Raw genomic sequence first — 22,775 nt, forward strand, 5'->3', positions numbered from 1 at the left:
CTTCCTGACTGATGTCTTGAGATGCTGCTTCAATATATCCACATAATTTTCCTTCCTCATGACGACATCTATTTTGTGAAGTGCACCAGTCCCTCCAGCAGCAAAGCACCCCCACAACATGATGCTGCCACCCCCGTGTTTCATGGTTGGGATGATGTTCTTCGGCTTGCAAGCCTCCCCATTTTTCCTCCAAACATAATGATGGTCATTATGGCCAAACAGTTCTATTTTTGTTTCATCAGACCACAGGACTTTTCAGCTTTTCTCCAAAAAGTACGATCTTTGTCCCCATGTGCAGTTGCAAAACGTAGTCTGTCTTTTTTATGGTGGTTTTGGAGCAGTGACGTTTTCCTTGCTGAGCAGCCTTTCAGGTTATGTTGTACTTTTGTACCTGTTTCCTCCAAAATCTTCAAAACGCTCAGGAAGGAAACACAACGCGTCTCCTTCCTGAGCGGTATGACGTCTGCGTGGTCCCATGGTGTTTATACTTGCGTACTATTGTTTGTACAGCTGAGCGTGGTATCTGCAGGCGTTTGGAAATTGCTCCCAAGGATGAACCAGACTTGTGGAGGTTTAGAATTTTGAGTTTGAAGTTAGGCCTTGAAATACATCCACCTCTAATTCTTGGCTGATTTCTTTTGATTTTCCCATGATGTCCCATCTTTTGATTTTCCCATGATGTCAAGCAAAGAGGCACTGAGTTTGAAGGTAGACCTTGAAATACATCCACAGGTACACCTCCAATTGACTCAAATTATGTCAATTAGCCTATCAGAAGCTTCTAAAGCCATGACATAATTTTCTAGAAGTTTCCAAGCTTTTTAAAGGCACAGTCAACTTAGTGTATGTAAACTTCTGACCCACTGGAATTGTGATACAGTTAATTATAAGTGAAATAATCTGTCTGTAAACAATTGCTGGAAAAAGTACTTGTGTCATGCACAAAGTAAATGTCCTAACTGACTTGCCAAAACTATAGTTTGTTAACAAGAAATTTGTGGAGTGGTTGAAAAACGAGTTTTAATGACTCCAACCTAAGTGTATGTAAACTTCTGACTTCACCTGTATGTAGGCTACGTGTGCCTTTAAAAATAAAAATGATTTAGTTCTGTCCTTGAGCTTGTTCTGGTCTATTGATGTTCTGTATTATGTCATTCTGTATTGTGTTTCATATTTTGTGTCGACCCCAGGAAGAGTAGCTTCTATACTATATTTATTTAGATTTTTCAACAGCTAACGGAGGATCCTAATAAAATACCAAATAAGTGCACAAATGTAACATTAACATTTTGTTGTAGCTTATCGCCTAGGCAACGCCCCCCCACAATGCAGCAGCACATAGAAATAGAATGAATAGAATGGGCTTGGAAGCTGTAAATCTTACCGTATGCTTCCCAGTCAAAACAGTTCACGCATAGATTATGACAACATTTTGTGATATATATATATTTTTTAATTTTGGTGTTCGGGCAGGTTTTTTTTGGGCTGTTCGAGCACACACACAATTTTTTTTCTTTAAGCTTGTCGAAGTTTGGTAGCCGAACTCTATGCCCCTTCGTCGGAGATTGGTCAACAATAGGAATTCTTAAATGAAGTGTTTGTTCAATGACAGACGACTAGTTTTGATGCATATTTTTTCACTTAAGAACTACTGCACCAAACATCTTAGAAAGATGTAAAATTTTGCAACTAAGACCTTCTTGGAAAAAAATTCTAAATCAATGACAGATTTCTTGAGTTATCTTTGATTAATTCAGACTATTTTGAGGAAGTGTACTGGCTACAGAATCTCAAGAGGGACAAACAGTAATGTTGCCGCTTTTTTCTTGTTTTTCAAGTGAAGGCATTTTAAGTGAGTATCCCAGCTAGCACAGTGGATCTGGGCCGATTCCGGCTGAGAGTCGGGGCACTCAGCTGAGAGTCAGACTCGGCCGACGTCATGTGGCCCGACTCTGGGCCGCCTTCGGCAGTATTGCTTATGGCTGGGATAGTATTTTAGTAATTTGATGCTTTGTGCAAGGCAATTGATAAGCATTAAAAGCTTTGTGGATGGAGCCTCTTGAGTGGCACAGTGGTCTAAGACACTGCATCGCAGTGCAAACTGAATTGCTACAGATGCTGATTTGAGACCCATGCCGGCCACGACCGGGAGACCCATGAGGCGACGCACAATTGGCGCAGAGCCGTCCGAATTAGGGGAGGGTTTGGCCGGCCCGGGATGTCCTTGTCCCATCGCGCTGGAGCGACTCCTGTGGCGGGCCAGGGGCATGCACGGTCACCAGGTGTATGGCGTTTCCTCCGACACACACGTTTTTTTGTGGATGGGTATAATTTGTATGTATAAAATGTATAGTAGTAATATTTAAAATTACTAAAATCGGGTAATTTTGTATATATTTATTTAGATTTGCATCGGGCCGCTTCTGGGGGGATTCTGGTGCCGGCAAAGTCGGCTGAATTCTGGCTGGCTGACTGACTGGCTGGCTGACTGACTGACTGGCTGACTGGCTGGCTGGCTGGCTGGCTGACTGACTGGCTGGCTGGCTGACTGGCTGGCTGGCTGACTGACTGACTGGCTGACTGACTGGCTGACTGGCTGGCTGGCTGACTGGCTGGCTGACTGACTGGCTGACTGACTGGCTGAATTCCGGTAGACGGATACGACCCGATGTACTTGGGCTGATTCTAGGCAGTCATTCATTTTGATTCCAGGTCGAGTCCGACACGCGATTCCGAGCCGATTCAATCAGTTCCGGCCCCACCGGAAGACGGGCCGATTCCTCATTGCTAGCTGGGATGCTAGTACAGACCTTGACTTCGCCTATCCGAGTTCATAGCACATATTGGTGGGTAACAACTTCCTGCTTTTACTTTCTGCTTTGCTCCTAGTGGTACACTTGCAATCTATTCAATCAATTTGGTTGCAGATGCAGTCAGGAGAGGACCTGTAAAATAAAGTTCTGAACCGGTTTGAACCCCAAAAAAAGTTATGGTTTATATCATTACTTTCTGTTCCTTTTTAAACCTATAAAATCCATTTTATTTTACATTTAGCTCGACATTAAATTACTTCCGCAATCAATGCGGATAGAGCAGCTTGCTGTGGAGCAGGCAAGCTATAGTTGTTTACATGCATTGGACAGACAAGTGTAGGGCGTAAGACGCAACTGAAATTTTGCGAATTTGGGAGGGAGCGAGAGAGAGTGGAGGATGGAGGCTTGGCTTGAAGCGTTGGGCATCTTGTTATGACATACATGATCTGAGTTGGGAGGGAGCGAGAGAGAGTGGAGGATGGAGGCTTGGCTTGAAGCGTTGGGCATCTTGTTATGACATTCATGATCTGAATTAGACCCACAGAATTATACCTACGGAGGAGCGGCTTCTATGAAGGAACTTTAAATGTCTTTGAACTTCAGAGTTGGCTTACCGTTGGACCAGAGCTAGCTAGCTAACAAGCGTGTGTGTGAAGAGGGGCATCAGAATTAAAAACATGTCTTAACTTTTTGTAGTTAATAAATCCAATGTGAAATGTGATAACTAAAGTATCCTTAACTAGCATTGAAAAAGTTAATCCATTCTTCTCTAATTAAACATCTCTCTCCCTAATTCCTGATCCACGCTTATAACACCTACTAGACAATGCTTTGGAGGGGAGGGGCATGAAGAGTGGGAGGGGCAAGTTGCCTACACACGCGCACACACACTGGCAAAGATCTCCAGCTGGCATGCAGACACTGGAATATGTTTCTGAGTGACAGAGTGAGGGCTTTGCATAGGCACTTTGTTACGTTTTTTGTGGGACTGGAAAAAAAATGCCCAGAATGTAAAAGATCGTTATTAAAACCTCTAGGGGCTAGGGGGCAGTATTTTCACGGCCGGATGAAAAACGTACCCAATTTAAACAGGTTACTACTCTGGCCCAGAAAATAGAATATGCATATCATTAGTAGATTTGGATAGAAAACACTCTGAAGTTTCTAAAACTGTTTGAATGGTGTCTCTAAGTATAACAGAACTCATATGGCAGGCAAAAACCAGAGAAAAAATACAAGCAGGAAATGAAAATCTTGTGGCTGTACTATTTTCAAGTCATTGCCAATAAAACACACAGTGGCAAAGGATTCATTTAGCATTTCCTATGGCTTCCACTAGATGTCAACAGTCTTTATAAAGTTGTTTGAAGCGTCTATGATGAACAGAGACCGGATGAGAAGGAAGGGAAGTTGATGTCCCTGGGATGTCGTCACTTCATTATTGCGCATTCATGCGCGTTCATGTGAGATGAGACCTTTTTCAAAATGTTTTTCAAGACACAGGAAAGGTCCGGTTGAAATATTACTGATGTTTCACGTTAAAAATGGCCCTAAAGATTGATGCTAAACAACGTTTGACATGTTTGAACGAACGTAAATAGATTTTTTTTTTTACTTTTCGTCGTGACTTTTCCCTCCCGCGCCCTACATTTTGAGTAGCCTACAGAACGCGCTAACAACACGGAACAACATGGAGTTATTTGGACATAAATTATGAACTTCATCGAAAAAAACAACATTTGTTGCGGACCTGGGATTCCTGGAAGTGCCTTCTGATGAAGATTATTAAAGGTAAGGGAATATTTGTAATGTTATTTATGATTTTAGATGATTCCAACATGGCGGCTATCTGTATTGCGTAGTGTATTTTTCTGAGCAGAGTACTCAGATTATTGCAAAGTGTGCTTTCCCAGTAAAGTTATTTTGAAATCTGTCAATGCGGTTGCATTCAGGAGATGTTAATCTATAATTCTTTGAATAACAGTTTAATACTTTAACCACGTTTTCTAATGAGTATTTTTTGTAAATTCATTGGCAGTTTTGGGGGAGACACATTTTCTCAACGACACGCGCCGATGTAAAATGCTGTTTTTGGATATAAATATGAACTTGATAGAACAAAAAATGCATGTATTGTCTAACATAATGTCCTAGGAGTGTCATCTGATGAAGATTGTCAAAGGTTAGTGCATAATTTAAGCTGGTTTTCTGCTTTTGGTGACGCCTGTCCTTGAATTGAAAATGGATGTGTGTACTTTTTTGGCTATGTACTCTCCGAAACATAATCTAACTTTATGCTTTCGCCGTAAAGCCTCTTTGAAATCGGACAATGTGGTTCGATTAAGGAGATGTTTATCTTTCAAATGGTGTAAAATAGTTGATTGTTTGAGAAATTGAAATTATTAGATTTTTGCTGTTTTGAATTTCCCTCCATGCTAGCAATCCCGTCAGTGGGATTCTATCCCCAAGAGGTCCCTAACAGGTTCCGATTCCCATGCTTTTAAATAACGGTTCCGTCCCAGACCAGTGTAGATCACTTTCGTAACCCGGTTCTGATTCTGTACCTCGAAGAAGAAAAAAATCCCTGAACCAGTTCCAACCGCTGCACACCACACCACACACACACACACACATACACACACATACACACACATATATACACCACACACACATACATACACCACACACACATACACACACATACATACACCACACACACATACACACACATACACATACATACACCACACACACATACACACACCACACACACATACATACACCACACACACACACATACACAAACATACACCACACACACACATACACACACATACACACACATATATACACCACACACACATACATACACCACACACACATACACCACACACATACACACACATACATACATACACCACACACACATACATACACACACACACATACATACACACACACAATTCTAGAAGCTAAGCTATGACAGCAGACAAGACATACGGTTGCAAGCCACTGTGATGTCTGTCTGCTCTCTGCACTGCACTGTGACAGACTGTATGTACCAGGAGGTACTAAGCTGTCTGGTAGAACAGGACAGTGTGGCCTATAGACTTAATATATATGAATGGGAAATATCCTGTTTCTATAAAGAGATGAGAAGGCTGGTGTGGCACCTTTCCACCAAGGCATTATAAGCTAAATATTATGAAACTGTCAATAGACCTGATCGAAAGCCTTAGGCTAGTAATGCATTCTCCTTGAATGCAATGCAATCATAGGTCCATCAAATGATAAATACACTTGATGACAATATATATATATACAGCAGCCTGGCCTTGCTTCCCATTTATGAGGTAGTTGCTGATATAATGTAACTTGATACCTGCCTTCGCATTTGCCTCAATAAGCACTCTCTTTCTTTACATCTCTCTCTCTTTATCTCTATCTCTCTTTCTTTCCTTTTGTCTCTTTCTCCATCTTTTTTTTCTTTCCATCTCTCTCTCTCCAACTCTTTCTCTCTCTCTTTTTTTTCTCTCTCTCTCTCTCTTTTTCTCTCTCTCTCTTTTTCTCTCTCTCTCTCTCTCTCTCTCTCTCTCTCATTGGTTGAGAAGCCATTAGCGGCTAGATGCTAGCCATTAACTGTGGAGCACTCTGCTCTCTCACACGTCTGCCTCATAATGTGACGTCCTCTGGGAAATATTTAGCTGAAAATCGAAGATTATCTCAACTGGCTAGAAATATTGACATTAATTATTCCACTGATGATCCAGTGAATTACACACAAAATACCACCTGATCCCACCTTTTGTGGTTCTTATTATGGTACCTTTATACAATTATTATATAGGTTACAGTAGTCGCAAAATTATAGTCTACCAAAGAATATATTTATAGGCTATAAGTGATACAGTATGATGTCATTAATTAATGACGTCTGACCGTAGTGGCATGATCAAAAGGTAAATGTTCCTAATTCTAGGCTCCCAAATGCTATTATATTCCATTGAAGTGATGTTCTCATTTGAAAGTGTTATCATCAATCACAAAATGTAACTTTTTCGCAAAAACCTACAGTGTTGACAAAGTATATATTGGTTGAAGTGTTATATTACCCATGTAGGAAAATTTAGCAATAACATATTGGTGACAGCCTGTATGCCCTCCCACCTCTCTGTTTCATGCCTCAGTCCTCCCACCTCTGTTACATGTCTCAGTCCTCCCACCTCTCTGTTACATGTCTCAGTCCTCCCACCTCTCTGTTTCATGTCTCAGTCCTCCCACCTCTCTGTTTCATGTCTCAGTCCTCCCACCTCTCTGTTACATGTCTCAGTCCTCCCACCTCTCTGTTTCATGTCTCAGTCCTCCCACCTCTCTGTTTCATGTCTCAGTCCTCCCACCTCTGTTACATGTCTCAGTCCTCCCACCTCTCTGTTTCATGTCTCAGTCCTCCCACCTCTCTGTTTCAAGTCTCAGTCCTCCCACCAATCTGTTTCATGTCTCAGTCCTCCCACCTCTCTGTTTCATGTCTCAGTCCTCCCACCTCTCTGTTTCATGTCTCAGTCCTCCCACCTCTCTGTTTCATGTCTCAGTCCTCCCACCTCTCTGTTTCATGTCTCAGTCCTCCCACCTCTCTGTTTCATGTCTCAGTCCTCCCACCTCTCTGTTTCATGTCTCTGGTAGCCCGGGAAAGCCAGCATGGATAGAATGCAATAATTGACTAATATTTGCCATATTCGAATATTCCTCATGTGCCAACGTATTGCCACAGTCCGTGCCATGGTGAAACTTGCACTCCTGTAGACCTGAAATAATTGGATGGTAAAGCTTTCCAGCCAACCAGAAGAGCAAGGTGAAGCAATTCAGACATTCTTGAAAGTCAGGGTAATCCTTGTCCTGTCAGCCTATTCCCGACAATGTAAACTCTGACATAAATATTAGGGATGCACGATATATCGGTACGCATATCGGAATCGGCCGATATTATCTAAAAATGCCAACATCGGCATAGGCCAAATGTCTAGTTTAACGCCAACGTATCAAAGCTGACTGGCATACCTACAGTTGAAGTTGGAAGTTTACATACACTTAGGTTAGAGTCATTAAAACTCATTTTTCAACCACTCCACAAATTTCTTGTTAACAAACTATAGTTTTGGCAAGTCGGTTAGAACATCTACTTTGTGCATGACACAAGTAATTTTTCCAACAATTGTTTACAGACAAAATTATTTCACTTATAATTAACTGTATCACAATTCCAGTAGGTCAGAAGTTTACATACACTAAGTTGACTGTGCCTTTAAACAGCTTGGAAAATTCCAGAAAATGACTTCATGGCTTTAGAAGCTTCTGATTGGCTAATTGACATCATTTGAGTCAGTTAGAGGTGGATGTATTTCAAGGCCTACCTTCAAACTCAAAATTGTAGACCTCCACAAGTCTGGTTCATCCTTGGGAGCAATTTCCAAACGCCTGAAGGTACCACGTTCATCTGTACAAACAATAGTACGCGAGTGTAAACACCATGGGACCACGCAGCCGTCATACCGCTCAGGAAGGAGACGCGTTCTGTCTCCTAGAGATGAACGTACTTTGGTGTGAAAATCAATCCCAGAACAACAGCAAAGGACCTTGTGAAGATGCTGGAGGAAACGAGTACAAAACTATCCAACAAGTACGATCTTTGTCGCCATGTGCAGTTGCAAACCGTAGTCTGTCTTTTTTATGGCGGTTGTTGAGCAGTGGCTTCTTCCTTGCTGAGCGGCCTTTCAGGTTATGTTGATATAGGACTCGTTTTACTGTGGATATAGATACTTTTGTACCCATTTCATCCAGCATCTTCACAAGGTACTTTGCTGTTGTTCTGGGATTGATTCACACTTTTCGCACCAAAGTACGTTCAGATAAAAAAGTATAGACAGAGCGGATACTTACCGATTCACGGTTGATGCCCATACCATGGTAAAGAGCAGCTGAGGTAACTAACAAGGAAGAGCCGAGAAGAGAGGTGCTTCAGAGAGTGAGGCAGTTTACATTTACATTTAAGTCATTTAGCAGACGCTCTTATCCAGAGCGACTTACAAATTGGTGCATTCACCTATAATATCCAGCCGAGGGGAAATCAGTGAGGGTAGCTAATCCAGAAGTGATATAGCGAGCACTAAACCAAGGTTGAAAACCTCTGGTAGCTTAGTTCACAGAGAACAGGTCTAAAAGTTGACAAAACAAATATAGGACAATGAAAGAACAGACAAGGTACTAAACAATTAGAGCAGGTAAGAATGATTTTCTACTTTCATTTTGAGCCAGAGGCAAGTCTGCCAGCAGAGGAGAAGTCAGAGCTGCCTGGAATAGCCGAGCAAGATCATGCGGCCCCCATGTGTGGGGAATCTGATTTGTTGTTTACATCACACCTCCTTGTGCTTGGTGGATTGTAACTCACCACTGACAATGCTCGGTCTGGAATGTAATTACATGCTAGCATGGCTGGCTAACATTAGCCAGCTCGAGCTAGCAAACGAAGAGTAGATTCTCCATAAGATGTTGTGAAAGAGTGCTTTGTGGGTAGTTTCAAAGATGTCCTAAAAAATGGTGATAAATATTTCAAAACCCCAAAACACAACTACTTTTGTAGTTATAGGTAACCACATTGTGACTACAACTAAGTTACTAAGTCTTTAACCACGTTGTTACTTTGGTGAGTAAAAACTCATTCTACCTACCCTACCCTTCCCGAGTGCCACAGGAAGGCCAAAAAGATCATCAAGGACATCAACCCCCCGAGCCACGGCCTGTTCACCCCACTATCATCCAGAAGGCGAGGTCAGTACACGTGCATCAAAGCTGGGACCGAGAGACGGAAAATCAGCTTCTATCTCAAGGCCATCAGAATGTTAAATAGCCATCACTAGCCGTCTACCACCCAGTACCCTGCCCTGTACCTTAGAGGCTGCTGCCCTATATACATAGACATGGAATCACTGACCACTTTAATAATGGAACACTAGTCACTTTAATAATGTTTACATACTGCTTTACTCATCTCATATGTATATACTGTATTCTATTCTACTGTATTTTAGTCAATGCCACTCCGACATTGCTCGTCCTAATATTTATATATTTCTTAATTGCATTATTTTACTTTTAGATTTATTTGTATTGTTGTGAATTGTTAGATATCTAGGAACACAAGCATTTCTCTACACCCGCAATAACATCTGCTAAATACGTGTATGTGACCAATACAATTTGATTTGATAGAGCTTATAATTACGTGATGACATCACGTGCCCCTTGTACCTTCAAAAGTATTCTACAATAATCATTTATTGGAAAAACACAGTTTCCATCATCATTTGTTGTAATACAGAAAGTTAGACAAAATAAAAATCCACCCCTGTCGTACAGATAAAATGTCTCCTATATCTGCCGTTTCCATTACATCCCAGCTAGCAATGAGGAATCGGCCCAGAAGCAGCCCTCTTCCGGGGGGCCCGGAACTGATTGAATCGGCCCGGAATCGGGTGTCGGACTTGGCCTGTAATCAAAATGAATGACTGCCCAGAATCGGCCCGTTTCTGTCTATCGGAATTCAGCCGACTTTGTCGGCATCTTACCAGAATCCCACCCCCGATGCAAATTTAAATAAATGTATACAAAATTAACCAATTTAGTCATTTTAAATATTATTATTTTATACATAAAAATTATACCCATCCACAAAATAACACATTTTGTTTCGGAGGAAACACCGTACACCTGGCCCGTGTCACGCCCTGACCTTAGAGAGACGTTTTATTTCCTCTAGTTTGGTTAGGTCAGGGTGTGATGTGGGGTGGGCAATCTAGTTTTTGTATTTCTTTGTTTTGGCCGAGTATGGTTTCCAATCAGAGGCAGCTGTCTATCGTTGTCTCTGATTGGGAATCATACTTAGGCAGCCCTTTTTCCCCTCCTTCAGTTGTGGGATCTTGTTTTTGTACAGCTCAGTGAAGCCTACAGAACGTGACGTTCGGTTTCCTTTGTTTGTTGTTTTGTTTAGTGTTCTGAGTTCTAATAAAATGTATCATGAGCACTTACCACGCTGCACCTTGGTCTCCTCTCTACGACGAACGTTACTGCCCACCACAGGAGTCGCTACAGCGCGATGGAACAAGGCCATCCCGGCCGGCCAAACCCTCCCCTAACTCGGACGACGCTCGGCCAATTGTGTGTCGCCTCATGGGTCTCCCGAACGCGGTCAGGACTCTTAAAAAATGCCATTTAAAATGTAAAAAAAATACAATTGTCATAGAAACAATGAGAGAGTATGGAAAAAATAAATCATGAAATGTCAATTATATAAAGCAGCCTGTGTAATCATCTGCCAGAGAGTAGCCCCAATAAGCCTGAACCCCAAGTAATACATTTGGGCCAGATAACTCACACCGGAATCAGCCCGAACCCCAAGTAATACATTTGGGCCAGATAACTTTCACCAGAATCGGCCCATGCCCAAAGTAATACATTTGGGCCAGATAACTCAAACTGGAATTGGCTCGAGCCCCAAATAATACATTTGGGACAGATAATCCAGAGCGTCTGCTAAATGACTTAAATGTAAAAAAATGTAAAGATAACTGTCACCAGAATCGGCCCATGCCAAAAGTAATACATTTGGGCCAGATAACTCACACCGGAATCGGCCCAAACCCCAAGTAATATATACATTTGGGCCAGATACCTCTCACCGGAATCGGCCCATGCCCCAAGTAATACATTTGGGCTAGATAACGCACACTGGAATCGGCTCGAGCCCCAAATAATACATTTGGGCCAGATAACTCTCACCAGAATCGGCCCATGCCAAAAGTAATACATTTGGGCCAGATAACTCACACCGGAATCGGACCAAACCCCAAGTAATATATACATTTGGGCCAGATAACTCTCACCGGAATCGGCCTTATGCCCCAAGTAATACATTTGGGCCAGATAACTCACACTGGAATCGGCCCAAACCCCAAGTAATATATACATTTGGGCCAGATAACTCACACCAGAATCGGCCTGATGATCGGCTACATGATGTCGGCCGAGTCTGACTCTCAGCCGAGTTCCCCTGACTCTCAGCCGGAATCGGCCCAGATCCACTGTGCTTGCTGGGACGTGTCCAATAATGTTTTTTTTTGCGGCATTGCTTTTGTCAAATAAACCTGGGTCAATGGAAACCTGCCTACTTACAAAAAACATATAAGAGTCTATTTTTAAGTGACGAGCATGAGACACAATATGACACACATTCATGACAGAGCGATAACAACCATTCATGCTGCTGATGGCTGTTACTGCTACAATAAGGTGCCAGGGCCAGACAGTCATAGGGACAGTCATAGGGACAGTCATAGGGACAGTCAGAGGGACAGTCAGAGGGACAGTCATAGGGACAGTCATAGGAACAGTCATAGGGACAGTCATAGGGACAGTCATAGGGACAGGCATAGGGACAGTCAGAGGGACAGTCAGAGGGACAGTCATAGGGACAGTCATAGGGACGGTCAGAGGGACAGTCATAGGGACAGTCGTAGGGACAGTCGTAGGGACAGTCATAGAGACAGTCAGAGGGACAGTCAGAGGGACAGTTAGAGGGACAGTGAGAGGGACAGTCAGAGGGACAGTCAGAGGGACAGTCATAGGGACAGTCAGAGGGACAGTCATAGGTGAACTTGAAAATAGGCCTATAAGACTTCAACGTCTGAACTGGTCTTGAACGGTTTACTTTAGTGTGTTTATATATATAGTAGTACATAATGCCAGAGATTGCATTCCAGTCATAGAATCCTCATGTCATTAATGGTAACATTTAGGGCTACACCCTCAATAACATCTGCTAAATACGTGTATGTGACCAAAAAAAAATGATTTCATATGTATAACCTATGCTAATTAAACGACCCCAGGAAAATAATATGCCTTTGAACTTAGTGACACAACATCATTCTCTGTACGATGCTATTTCCACACCAGCGCGTTCTTTCCGGCTAGCGGCTTGTCTTGTTTGGTGTTCCACAGCAGCCAGATGCAACTGAGAGAACAGACACACACACCTGTTGATTGTCGGTGGCGCGTCTGAGGACACGCTCTCTAGAACACCTGTTGATTGCATTGCATTACTCTAATGATTAACTGTGGGAGTTTATGAACAGGAAGCCTATTCCTACAAATTACAATAGTATTGTAGCGACCCTGGTTTATAAGCATGGTTTATTATGCAAAAAAATCTAATAAAAGGTACACTTACTCTAGCAGCCCTGGATGAGTAGGGGTCCTCAAAGAGTGCCCATATCTTTGGTTGGCAAACTTCGCAGCATCCCCTCGATCTTTCCGGGCAGTCCTCAATGCCGAACCGTCTGGGTAGTTCATCGTCCGTGTCGTCTGGGTCCGGTGGTTCGAATATGTCCAGCGCCTCCTCTGCATCCCGGTGCTGCCGGTATGTCATCCAGCAACACGGCTCCACGTCGGTCTCATCTATCCCCCAAAACGCCAACTCCTCTTCAAAAAGAGGCCCGCAGACATCGGCAGGGCAATGAAGCTTGCCAGTTCTATAATAGTTCAACACATAAGCGAATATGCCAGGGTGCCTGTCGAAAAATAACTCGTTTGTAGTTGTCGATATGGGTCCTACGGGGAGGGATTCCTTGTTTGCGTTTGGCTCTGGCGGGTCGGCTAACCAGGCCAGGCGTGTCCCCGGTAGGGTCCTAAGTGTGCTCTTGTAGGTTTCGTGTCTTGTGCCACCAACATTGATAACAATTTTTTCCGAGTCTTCCCCCCTGGTCATCTCCTCCTTTAGACATGTCTTGGACGGAGGTTTGTTACCTGACTTTCGTCCTCGGTAAGACGAAACACACACCGAGCTGATCATAGATTTAGATGAATAGACGGTTGGTTATTCCGTTGGTTTGTGTTTATCCGTTATTATATACCCCTGATGCAAAATAAAAAACGAGTACACGGTGACGGTTCAGAGTTCGTTCTCATGTCAGTCGTTGTGATACTACTCATTTATCCAACTAGTCGTCCTGTCGACAGTTGTTCTCTGCTTCAACAAGTCCCAATGCGCGCTGCAGGCAGTGGCCTGGAATAAAACCACCTGCTCTAGGCTACACCTCCCCTAAATACTCTTATTTTCGCAATCTCAAACTATCTCTATAAATCTGGGCTTGGCAAGCTTTTGTTCGCAAAATATTTGTGTAATAATATAAATTAATAAGCAAATGATGTAGCTTCAATAATTCAACAGTTCAATCAAGGATACCGACTTCGCGACCTTAAACGACAGTTTCAATTTATGGAATATTGGGAGTTTTGTATTCTACATCAAATCTACACATTGTGCAAATTTAAAGAGCTGCTAATTTCTATGTGAATTTTGTGAAATGATTGGAGCCGCTTAAAAGCAATAACCCAAGGTCCTCACCTTAGACACGAAATCCATCTGAGTCCCCCCCCAAAAAAAAAAAAAAAAAATCGAACAAGTTTCTTTAACATGAAAGTTGACCCCTATGATCCAAACGGATAAACGCGCTTGGAATATTCCATCAATTTGCGTCGATGTCGTCCTCGACGCAGAGAGGCGAGTGAGATGTGTGAGGTTGTTTTCCAGGAAGGTTCAGGATCTTTTGCTTCTCCAACCAGAAGTATCCTCCCTCCTCCTCCCTCAGCCTCACCATAGTCAGTCAGAGACGACGCAACCAACTCATCCTGTAGGCTGCCTGGGGCGTGCAACAGACCCCAATAAATTAACCCTTTTTGCGCCGAGGAGTCATTTGAAGGAGATATTCTTCTATACCCCTTTATGAACTCAGTTGATATCATTTGAAAACGTGACTAGGACTAAAAGGGCTTTAAAATATCACTGACTGTAGATTCATGCAGGCCTGTTTCAACAACTTGTTGGGTACGCTGTGCAATGTAGGCTGAGGGCACATCGGGGGTACACCTCATTATATAGAGAGAGAGACTCAATTAGGATAGCTAAACAATGAATTCACACACACACAAACACCTCTATAAATATGAAATGATATGAGTTACACTACTGTGAGATCCTTGAAAGATGGGTAGCTTCCTTTGCTGTAATGCAGCAGGTGCACTTCAAACTATACATAATTGTCTCTAAAAATGACTCACTCATGTGTTGCTACCATGGTGCAATGCCGATCAGCACTTATACAAGTCCTTTGAGACACGGTCAAGAAGTAACAGTCTTTATTACCCATGGATAACCTCTTCATAACAACATCAGTAGAAATTATTATAATCGGAGCATCGTGATTATATTTTCTATATTATCAACGATTCTTTTTCTTCTATCTTATAAAAAAAGTGACGCTGTACAAGAGGGGCTTTCACCTCTCCTTCTCGTAACACATGTGCCCTTGCGATCAGGAGCGAATATGATGCGATGCCTGTACTTCACTCTTGAATCTTCTCTTCCTCGTACTGATGCTCTTTGACTGAGATAATTCTCCTTCATTTGAGGAGGCGGATTTTACATAAACGCATTACCACCAAGTTATCCTTGTATGAACTTAACTGCCGAATGAAGAAAGAAAAAAAAACAATTTCATGGGGATAGAATAAGCATTACCGCTACCTGTTGTGTCCTAATGCCATGACCACTTTGGAAATAAGTGTGAACGCCGAACAATGAAATATATAAACGCAACATGTAAAGTGTGAGTCCCATGTTTAATGAGCTGAAATAAAACAGCCCAGAATTTTTCCATGCACACCAAAAGATTATTTCTCTCAAATGCTGTGCACAAATTTGTTTACATCTCTTTTAGTGAGCATTTCTCTTTTGCCAAGATAATCCATCTACCTGGCAGGTGTGGCATATCAAGAAGCTGATTAAAAAGCATGATCATTACACAGGTGCACCTTGTGCCGGGGACAATAAATGGCCACTCTAAAATGTGCAGTTTTGTCACACAACACAATGCCACGATGTCTCAAGTTTTGAGGGAGCGTGCAATTGGCATGATGACTGCAGGAATGTTCACCACAGCTGTTGACAGAGAATTGAATGTTCATAGCTCTACCATAAGCCACCTCCAACATAGTTTTTGAGATTTTGCCAGTATGTCCAACTGGCGTCACAATCACAGACCAAGTGTAACCACGCCAGTCTAGGACCTCCCCATCTGGCTTTTTCACCGTCTGCGAGCAGCCAACTGGACAACTGATGAAACTGTGCGTTTGCACAACCGAAGAATTTCTGCACAAACTGTCAGAAACCGTCTCAGGGAAGCTCATCTGCATGCTCGTCGTCCTCACCAGGGTCTTGGCCTGACTGCAGTTCTGCGTCGTAATGGACTTTAGTGGTAAAATGCTCACCTTCGATGGCCACTGGCCCGCTGGAGAAGTCTGCTCTTCACGGATGAATCACAGTTTCAACTGTACCGGGCAGATGGTAGACGGCGTGTATGGCGTCATGTGGGCGAGCGGTTTTCTGATGTCAACGTTGTGAACAGAGTGCCCCTATGGTGGCGGTGGGGTTAGTGTATGGGCCCCATGGTGGAGGTGGGGTTATGGTATGGGCCCCATGGTGGAGGTGGGGTTATGGTATGGGCAGGCATAAGCTACGGACAACAAACACAATTGCATTTTATCGATGGCAATTTAAATGCACAGAGATACCGTGACGAGATCCTGAGGCCCAGTGTCGTGTCATTCTCCCGTCACCATCACCTCATGTTTCAGCATGATAATGCAATCCATGTCGCACAATTACTGGAAGGTGTAAATGTCCCCGTTCTTCCATAGCCTGCATACTCACCAGACGTGTCACCCATTGAGTATGTTTGGGATGCTCTGGATCGACGTGTACAACAGCGTGTTCCAGTTCCCGCCAATGTCCAGCAACTTCACACAGCCATTGAAGAGGAGAGGGACAAGATTCCACAGGCCACAATCAACAACCTGATCAACTCTAAACGAAGGAAATGTCACTCTGCATGAAGCAAATGGTGGTCATACCGGATACTGACTGGTTTTCTGATCCACGCCCCCTACTTTTTTTTAAGGTATATGTGACCAACAGAAACATATCTGTGTTCCCAGTCATGTGAAATCCATAGATTTGGGCCTAATGAATTTATTTAAATTGACTGATGTCCTTATATGAACTGTAATTCAGTAAAATCTTTGAAATTGTTGCATGTTGTGTTTATATTTTTTGTTCAGCGTCGTGTAATACTTTCATGTCATCCCCCATCTTGTGATGAGTTTTATTTTCAGAGTAAAATTCAATTTAATTCTGCTCACATAGGCTGCTTAGTGTTTACACTTGTAGAGAGTATTCTGATGAGCATATTAGCATATTCATATTCATTACATAAGACAGTCGGCTTCTACGGGGTGAAGAGCGTCTGCTAAATGACTTAAATGTAAATGTAAATGTAAACAGGTTCAAAATAACCTATTTTGAAATAAGGATTTTTTTTGGCTTGCCTAACTCTGCCATCTTGTGTACATATTGATGCATAACATCTTGAGAATAAACCAATGAAACCAATCATTTAAACTGTTATGGGTTTAATTAAACACATAATTGAATTAAACCCTATTCCCTACATAGTCCACTACTTAGTCCACTACCCTATGGGCACTGGTCAAAAGTAGTGCACTATATGGGGAATAGGGTGCCATTTGGAATGTATTTATGTTCATTTAATTGAGTATTGAGTGAATAATCCATCCAAACATACATAATCACGTTTGGTTTGAATATCAATGTCAGTCACTCTACTGTTGTAGAGTACATTGTTTATAAACATGAATATTACTTGAGTATAAACTTGAGTATAGTATTTGTATTTTTACATTTGAACGGTAATATAATATACAAAGGATTTATAAAAATGTAAAAAAAAAACATTTATCTGAACTGTGGTTGTATTGTGAGAGAGTGTACATGAGAAGAATGATACAAAACAAAACTGAGCATGGCATTTCACTTAAAGTGGTCAAATAAATAACAAATAAATAACAAATAAATAACAAATAAATAACAAATAAATATTGCACTCATAATTCTGATGCACGTAATCACCATTTAATGAATTTCTGCAAACAGTTTAGGGTTGAAGTTTTGACACAAAAAATAAAGTGCACTTGTAGTGACAGCAAATCTATGTACATATATAGTGCTATGAAAGCTGAGCTAGCTGACATACAGTCCTTACATTCGAAGCACCATTAGCTTATGAGGCCTCTTTAGTGATTGATCGGCAATTGATTTACTGATTGATTATTTAGTCCACCTCTTCAATGGTAGGGCCCTGAGAGCTAGCACCGCCCCCAGCCTGGCTGCCACAACTCCCCATTGGAGGAGCCCCTCCCGCCCCCTGGTAGAGCTTGGATACGATTGGCTTACACACTCTCTCCAGCTCCTTCTGTTGGTACTCAAACTCCTCTTTCTCAGCCATCTGGTTGTTCTCCAACCAAGTGATAGTTTGGTTGCACTTCTCAACAACCTTCTTCTTGTCATCCTCGCTGATCTTCCCTGCCAGGTTTGGGTCTTCTACACTACTCTTCATGTTGAACGTGTAGGACTCCAAACCATTCTTGGCTGCAATCTTCTCCCTCTGGGCATCATCCTCAGCTTTGTATTTGTCTGCATCCTGCACCATCCTCTCTATGTCTTCTTTACTGAGTCGCCCCTTGTCGTTGGTGATGGTGATCTTGTTCTCCTTGCCTGTACTTTTATCCACCGCCGACACGTTCAGGATGCCGTTAGCATCAATGTCGAAGGTCACCTCGACCTGTGGAATTCCTCTCGGTGCGGGAGGGATACCTGTGAGCTCAAACTTTCCCAGCAGATTATTGTCCTTGGTCATGGCTCTCTCTCCCTCGTACACCTGGATGAGCACACCTGGCTGGTTGTCAGCGTAGGTGGTGAAGATCTGTGTCTGCTTGGTGGGGATGGTGGTGTTACGTTTGATCAGGGCGGTCATGACCCCTCCAGCCGTCTCGATGCCCAGGGACAAAGGAGCCACGTCAAGGAGGAGAAGGTCCTGGACATTCTTAGAGGTGTCGCCCATCAAGATGGCCGCTTGGACAGCAGCGCCGTAAGCCACCGCTTCATCCGGGTTGATGCTCTTGTTGAGTTCCCTTCCATTAAAGAAGTCCTGCAGGAGCTTCTGAATCTTAGGGATTCGAGTGGAGCCACCGACCAGGACTATCTCGTGGACCTGAGCCTTGTCCATCTTAGCGTCATTCAGGGCCTTCTCGACCGGGTCCAGGGTTCCCCTGAAGAGCTCCGAGTTGAGTTCTTCAAAGCGAGCCCTGGTGATGGAGGTGTAGAAGTCCATGCCTTCGAAGAGGGAGTCGATCTCAATGCTGGCCTGGGAGCTGGAGGAGAGAGTTCTCTTGGCCCTCTCACAGGCTGTTCTCAGCCTTCTCACTGCCCTCTTGTTCTGGCTGATGTCCTTCTTGTTCTTCCTCTTGAACTCCTCCGCAAAGTGGTTGACCAGGCGGTTGTCAAAGTCCTCCCCTCCCAGGTGTGTGTCCCCAGCTGTGGCTTTCACCTCGAATATCCCGTCCTCGATGGTCAGGATGGAGACGTCAAAGGTGCCTCCGCCGAGATCAAAGATGAGAACATTGCGCTCCCCTTTCTTGCCTTTGTCCAGGCCATAGGCGATAGCCGCCGCCGTGGGCTCATTGATGATCCTCAGGACGTTCAGTCCAGAGATCACCCCAGCGTCTTTAGTAGCCTGCCTCTGGGAGTCGTTGAAGTAGGCTGGGACTGTGATGACTGCATTGGACACCTTCTGGCCCAGGTAGGCCTCAGCAATCTCCTTCATCTTGACGAGGACCATTGAGGAGATCTCTTCGGGGTAGAAGGCCTTGGTCTCTCCCTTGTACTCCACCTGGACTCTGGGCTTTCCACCATCGCTGATCACCTAGAAGAGTGAGAACAACAAGGTCATGAAGTCTATTGATATACTCAAGCTTTTCATGTCTTTTAGTGTATGTACCCTGTATGTATGTAACCCTGTATGTATGTATGTAACCTTTATGTATGTAACCCCATATGTATGTAACCTTGTATGTATGTATGTATGTATGTATGTATGTATGTATGTATGTATGTATGTATGTATGTATGTATGTATGTATGTATGTATGTATGTATGTATGTATGTATGTATGTATGTAACCTGGGGCAGCAGGTAGCCTAGTGGTTAGAGTGTTGGACTAGTAACCGAAAGGTTGCAAGATTGAATCCCCGAGCCGACAACCCTGTATCTATGTAACCCCCGTATGTATGTATGTATGTAATCCTGTATCTATGTACACTGTATGTGCTTTTTTTTGTGATTTTTCTGTTACAATTTGTAGAAGAATGAGCACTTGGTTGTAATACATTTGAGCTTGTATTTTTCAAAACTGAAAAAAATAACTATTTTAAATCACCTTGAAGGGCCACAGCTTCATGTCTGACTTAACAATCTGGTCGTCAAACTTCCTGCCAATCAGGCGTTTGGCGTCGAACACAGTGTTAGTGGGGTTCATGGCCACCTGCATTGAAATTAATTAAAATATCATTTTATTTTGGGAAAACAAAATACATGAATCTACAAGATTAGACAGACAGACAGACAGACAGACAGACAGACTTTCCAAAGTGGGACCTACCTGGTTCTTTGCTGCGTCTCCAATGAGTCTCTCTGTGTCGGTGAAGGCCACGTAGCTGGGTGTTGTTCTGTTTCCCTGGTCGTTGGCGATGATCTCCACCTTGCCATGCTGGAACACCCCCACACAGGAGTAGGTGGTGCCCAGGTCAATGCCAATGGATACTCCCTTTGCTGAAGACATCTTTGTTAATAATTATTGATTTTTTGGTTTCCTGCATGAGTAGGATTAATAACAACATTTTATTATCATGATTAAATATTTTCTGTATTTTATTAAAGGTCCTACAGTTGTTATTATTATTATTATTATGACGTTTATACTTTATGATATGATTCACTCAGATGTCTAGAGGTGTATAGTCTAATATTGGACATGGATATAGTCTACATATCTACAATTGAACTAATGTAAATAAATGCTTATTTACATTAGATTATTCTTTTTTTTAACGATTTTGGTAATATCATGTTTTTTTCTCTCCTTATTCATAGTCAGAAGAATCAATAACCAATCCATCTAAGGTAACTGTATAGGCATGGTCTACGAACTGCCCGTCAGCGTCAACATTATAACTTACAACAGTAGACAGCTTGGTTCTTCTCTTGATATATTGATGGACCTCGTTTTGAGTCCTGAGTGGTTTCCTCCCGCCTGGTCGGGTCTTTGCTCTTGAGTCGTGTGGTTATTCCAAAAAGATATACCTCAACTGAGAGAGATCCATGGCTTATATACATAAAAACAGCTTTCTAGAATGATCACACTTCTTCTGTGACACGTCTGTGATACAGCCGCTAATATTAGTTACTGCAGCCGTAGCGACGCTCCGGGAAAGCCTGTGAATATTCTAGAGCGGGAGGCAACCCGACACCGCACCAGTACCGCTGAACACAGGGGCGGAGAGCTAACATGCTGGACTGTTTTGAAAAGGCAATAGGCAACAGGTTCGAGAAAGTGCGCGAAAGAGCATTTATGAACGTGAAAAGTCGTTTTAGAAGTGGGCCTCGGGGCCTAGCTAGAAGAATGAAAAGAATGTAACACTGGAAATGGCCGCTTCTCTCTGACACGCACAGTGTCAGAGCACCACCTGTTTTGAGCCCCACATTTTTTAGCAAAAATAAATAAAATAAAATATATATACACTACCGGTCAAAAGTTGTGTTGTATAGTGGCTTTGCTGGCATGCATCCCACTTATTATACTTTTTTGCCCAACAAGATTTACATGCTAAAATTGCCAATGCGCACACACACACACACAAATTCTACAAACTAATTATAAACGTATATTTCTGTTTATTAATTATAGGATGAGCTTATTGCTGCTAAAGCAGACATCCAGTTACAACAATCACAAGTAGAAATTATTTAGATGATCAACATAAGCAAGTGAAAGCAGAAATCACCACAAGGCATGTCTGTCAACATACGACTTAAAATTCAACAGAACAGTTTCTATGAGATAATATACAGATCAACTAGGACAAACTGTGCTTTTAAATCCCTAAAATCGAGAAGAATTTCAAACATAAGAAATAGCCACAAATTAACTTAACATTGAGATGAACTGATAGCAAGTGGCTGTGAAGACACATTGACTCTGAGCTTAATGACATGTAGCTTCTTCAATGCTTCACCAGACATTAAAACAGCCCAGTTAGGATCACAAACCCAATTCTGGCTCATGGAATGTACTTCATTTAAAATGTCAGTGTGTGTGTGTGTGTGTGTGTGTGTGTGTACACAGTAACAGTGACATAATGACATTAATAAACATTGTGATTGTGACTAAATTGATACTTCAAGAGATTTAAAGCATAGCCAGCAGACTAAAATATATGACTAACATTTTTTTATTATTTTTTTCTCTTAGTCTAAGTCCAAAATTGCACCCTATTCCCTATGTAGTGCACTACTACCCATAGGCGCTGGTCAAAAGTAGTGCACTACAAATGATATAGGGTGCCATTTGGGGTAAGTCCTTGGTCTCTGCTGTTTGATATGCATGGTTAGATTCATGTACCTGACAGGCAAGTTAGATATTATAATCAATATTATTATGCATGACAATGTTAATAATAACATTTACATTCAGCAAAAGCAAAATAATGATTATTCTTCCCTTTTGTAATAACTTATGAAATAAAATAGAGATATTATATTCACTTATTCCAGATGTTGCCGCGTTGTCCATTCCCATCAATACCTTGGAGACATAGACAGTAGATATGATTTAATTAAAAAACAATCATGTGACTACAGTTTGATTGAATTTGTCTACGTA

The 22,775-nt window shown here is 42.4% G+C and overlaps 3 protein-coding genes across 6 annotated transcripts in view; all 3 read right to left on the reverse strand.

Moving 5' to 3' along the window:
* Positions 1-15,027, reverse strand: part of kcnc4 (potassium voltage-gated channel, Shaw-related subfamily, member 4) — a 66,878-nt gene extending 51,851 nt beyond the window's left edge. For both annotated transcript variants that reach the window (XM_029724162.1, XM_029724163.1), the window contains exon 1: positions 13,093-15,027. In XM_029724162.1, coding sequence (XP_029580022.1) covers positions 13,093-13,713 — 621 coding nt within the window. In that variant the 5' untranslated portion in view covers positions 13,714-15,027. The remainder of the gene's footprint in view (positions 1-13,092) is intronic.
* Positions 15,028-17,891: 2,864 nt separating this feature from the next.
* On the reverse strand, positions 17,892-21,599 carry LOC115168683 (heat shock 70 kDa protein). Of its 2 annotated transcripts, none has more exons than XM_029724164.1 (4): positions 21,073-21,599; positions 20,496-20,665; positions 20,274-20,378; positions 17,892-19,759 (listed from the first exon to the last, which is right to left on the reverse strand). In XM_029724164.1, exons 1-4 carry the CDS (start codon positions 21,227-21,229, stop codon positions 18,110-18,112), a joined length of 2,082 nt encoding a protein of 693 aa, XP_029580024.1. In that variant the 5' UTR covers positions 21,230-21,599; the 3' UTR covers positions 17,892-18,109. The 2 variants fall into 2 exon arrangements, with proteins under 2 accessions (XP_029580024.1, XP_029580025.1); XM_029724165.1 differs by having other exon boundaries at positions 20,496-20,706; positions 21,073-21,198.
* A 168-nt stretch (positions 21,600-21,767) lies between these two features.
* Positions 21,768-22,775, reverse strand: part of LOC115168684 (S-adenosylhomocysteine hydrolase-like protein 1) — a 52,733-nt gene continuing 51,725 nt past the window's right edge. For both annotated transcript variants that reach the window (XM_029724168.1, XM_029724166.1), the window contains one exon: positions 21,768-22,697. In XM_029724168.1, coding sequence (XP_029580028.1) covers positions 22,691-22,697 — 7 coding nt within the window. In that variant the 3' untranslated portion in view covers positions 21,768-22,690. The remainder of the gene's footprint in view (positions 22,698-22,775) is intronic.

This window comes from Salmo trutta, chromosome 30 (genome assembly GCF_901001165.1).
Source record: "Salmo trutta chromosome 30, fSalTru1.1, whole genome shotgun sequence".
NCBI lineage: Eukaryota > Metazoa > Chordata > Actinopteri > Salmoniformes > Salmonidae > Salmo > Salmo trutta.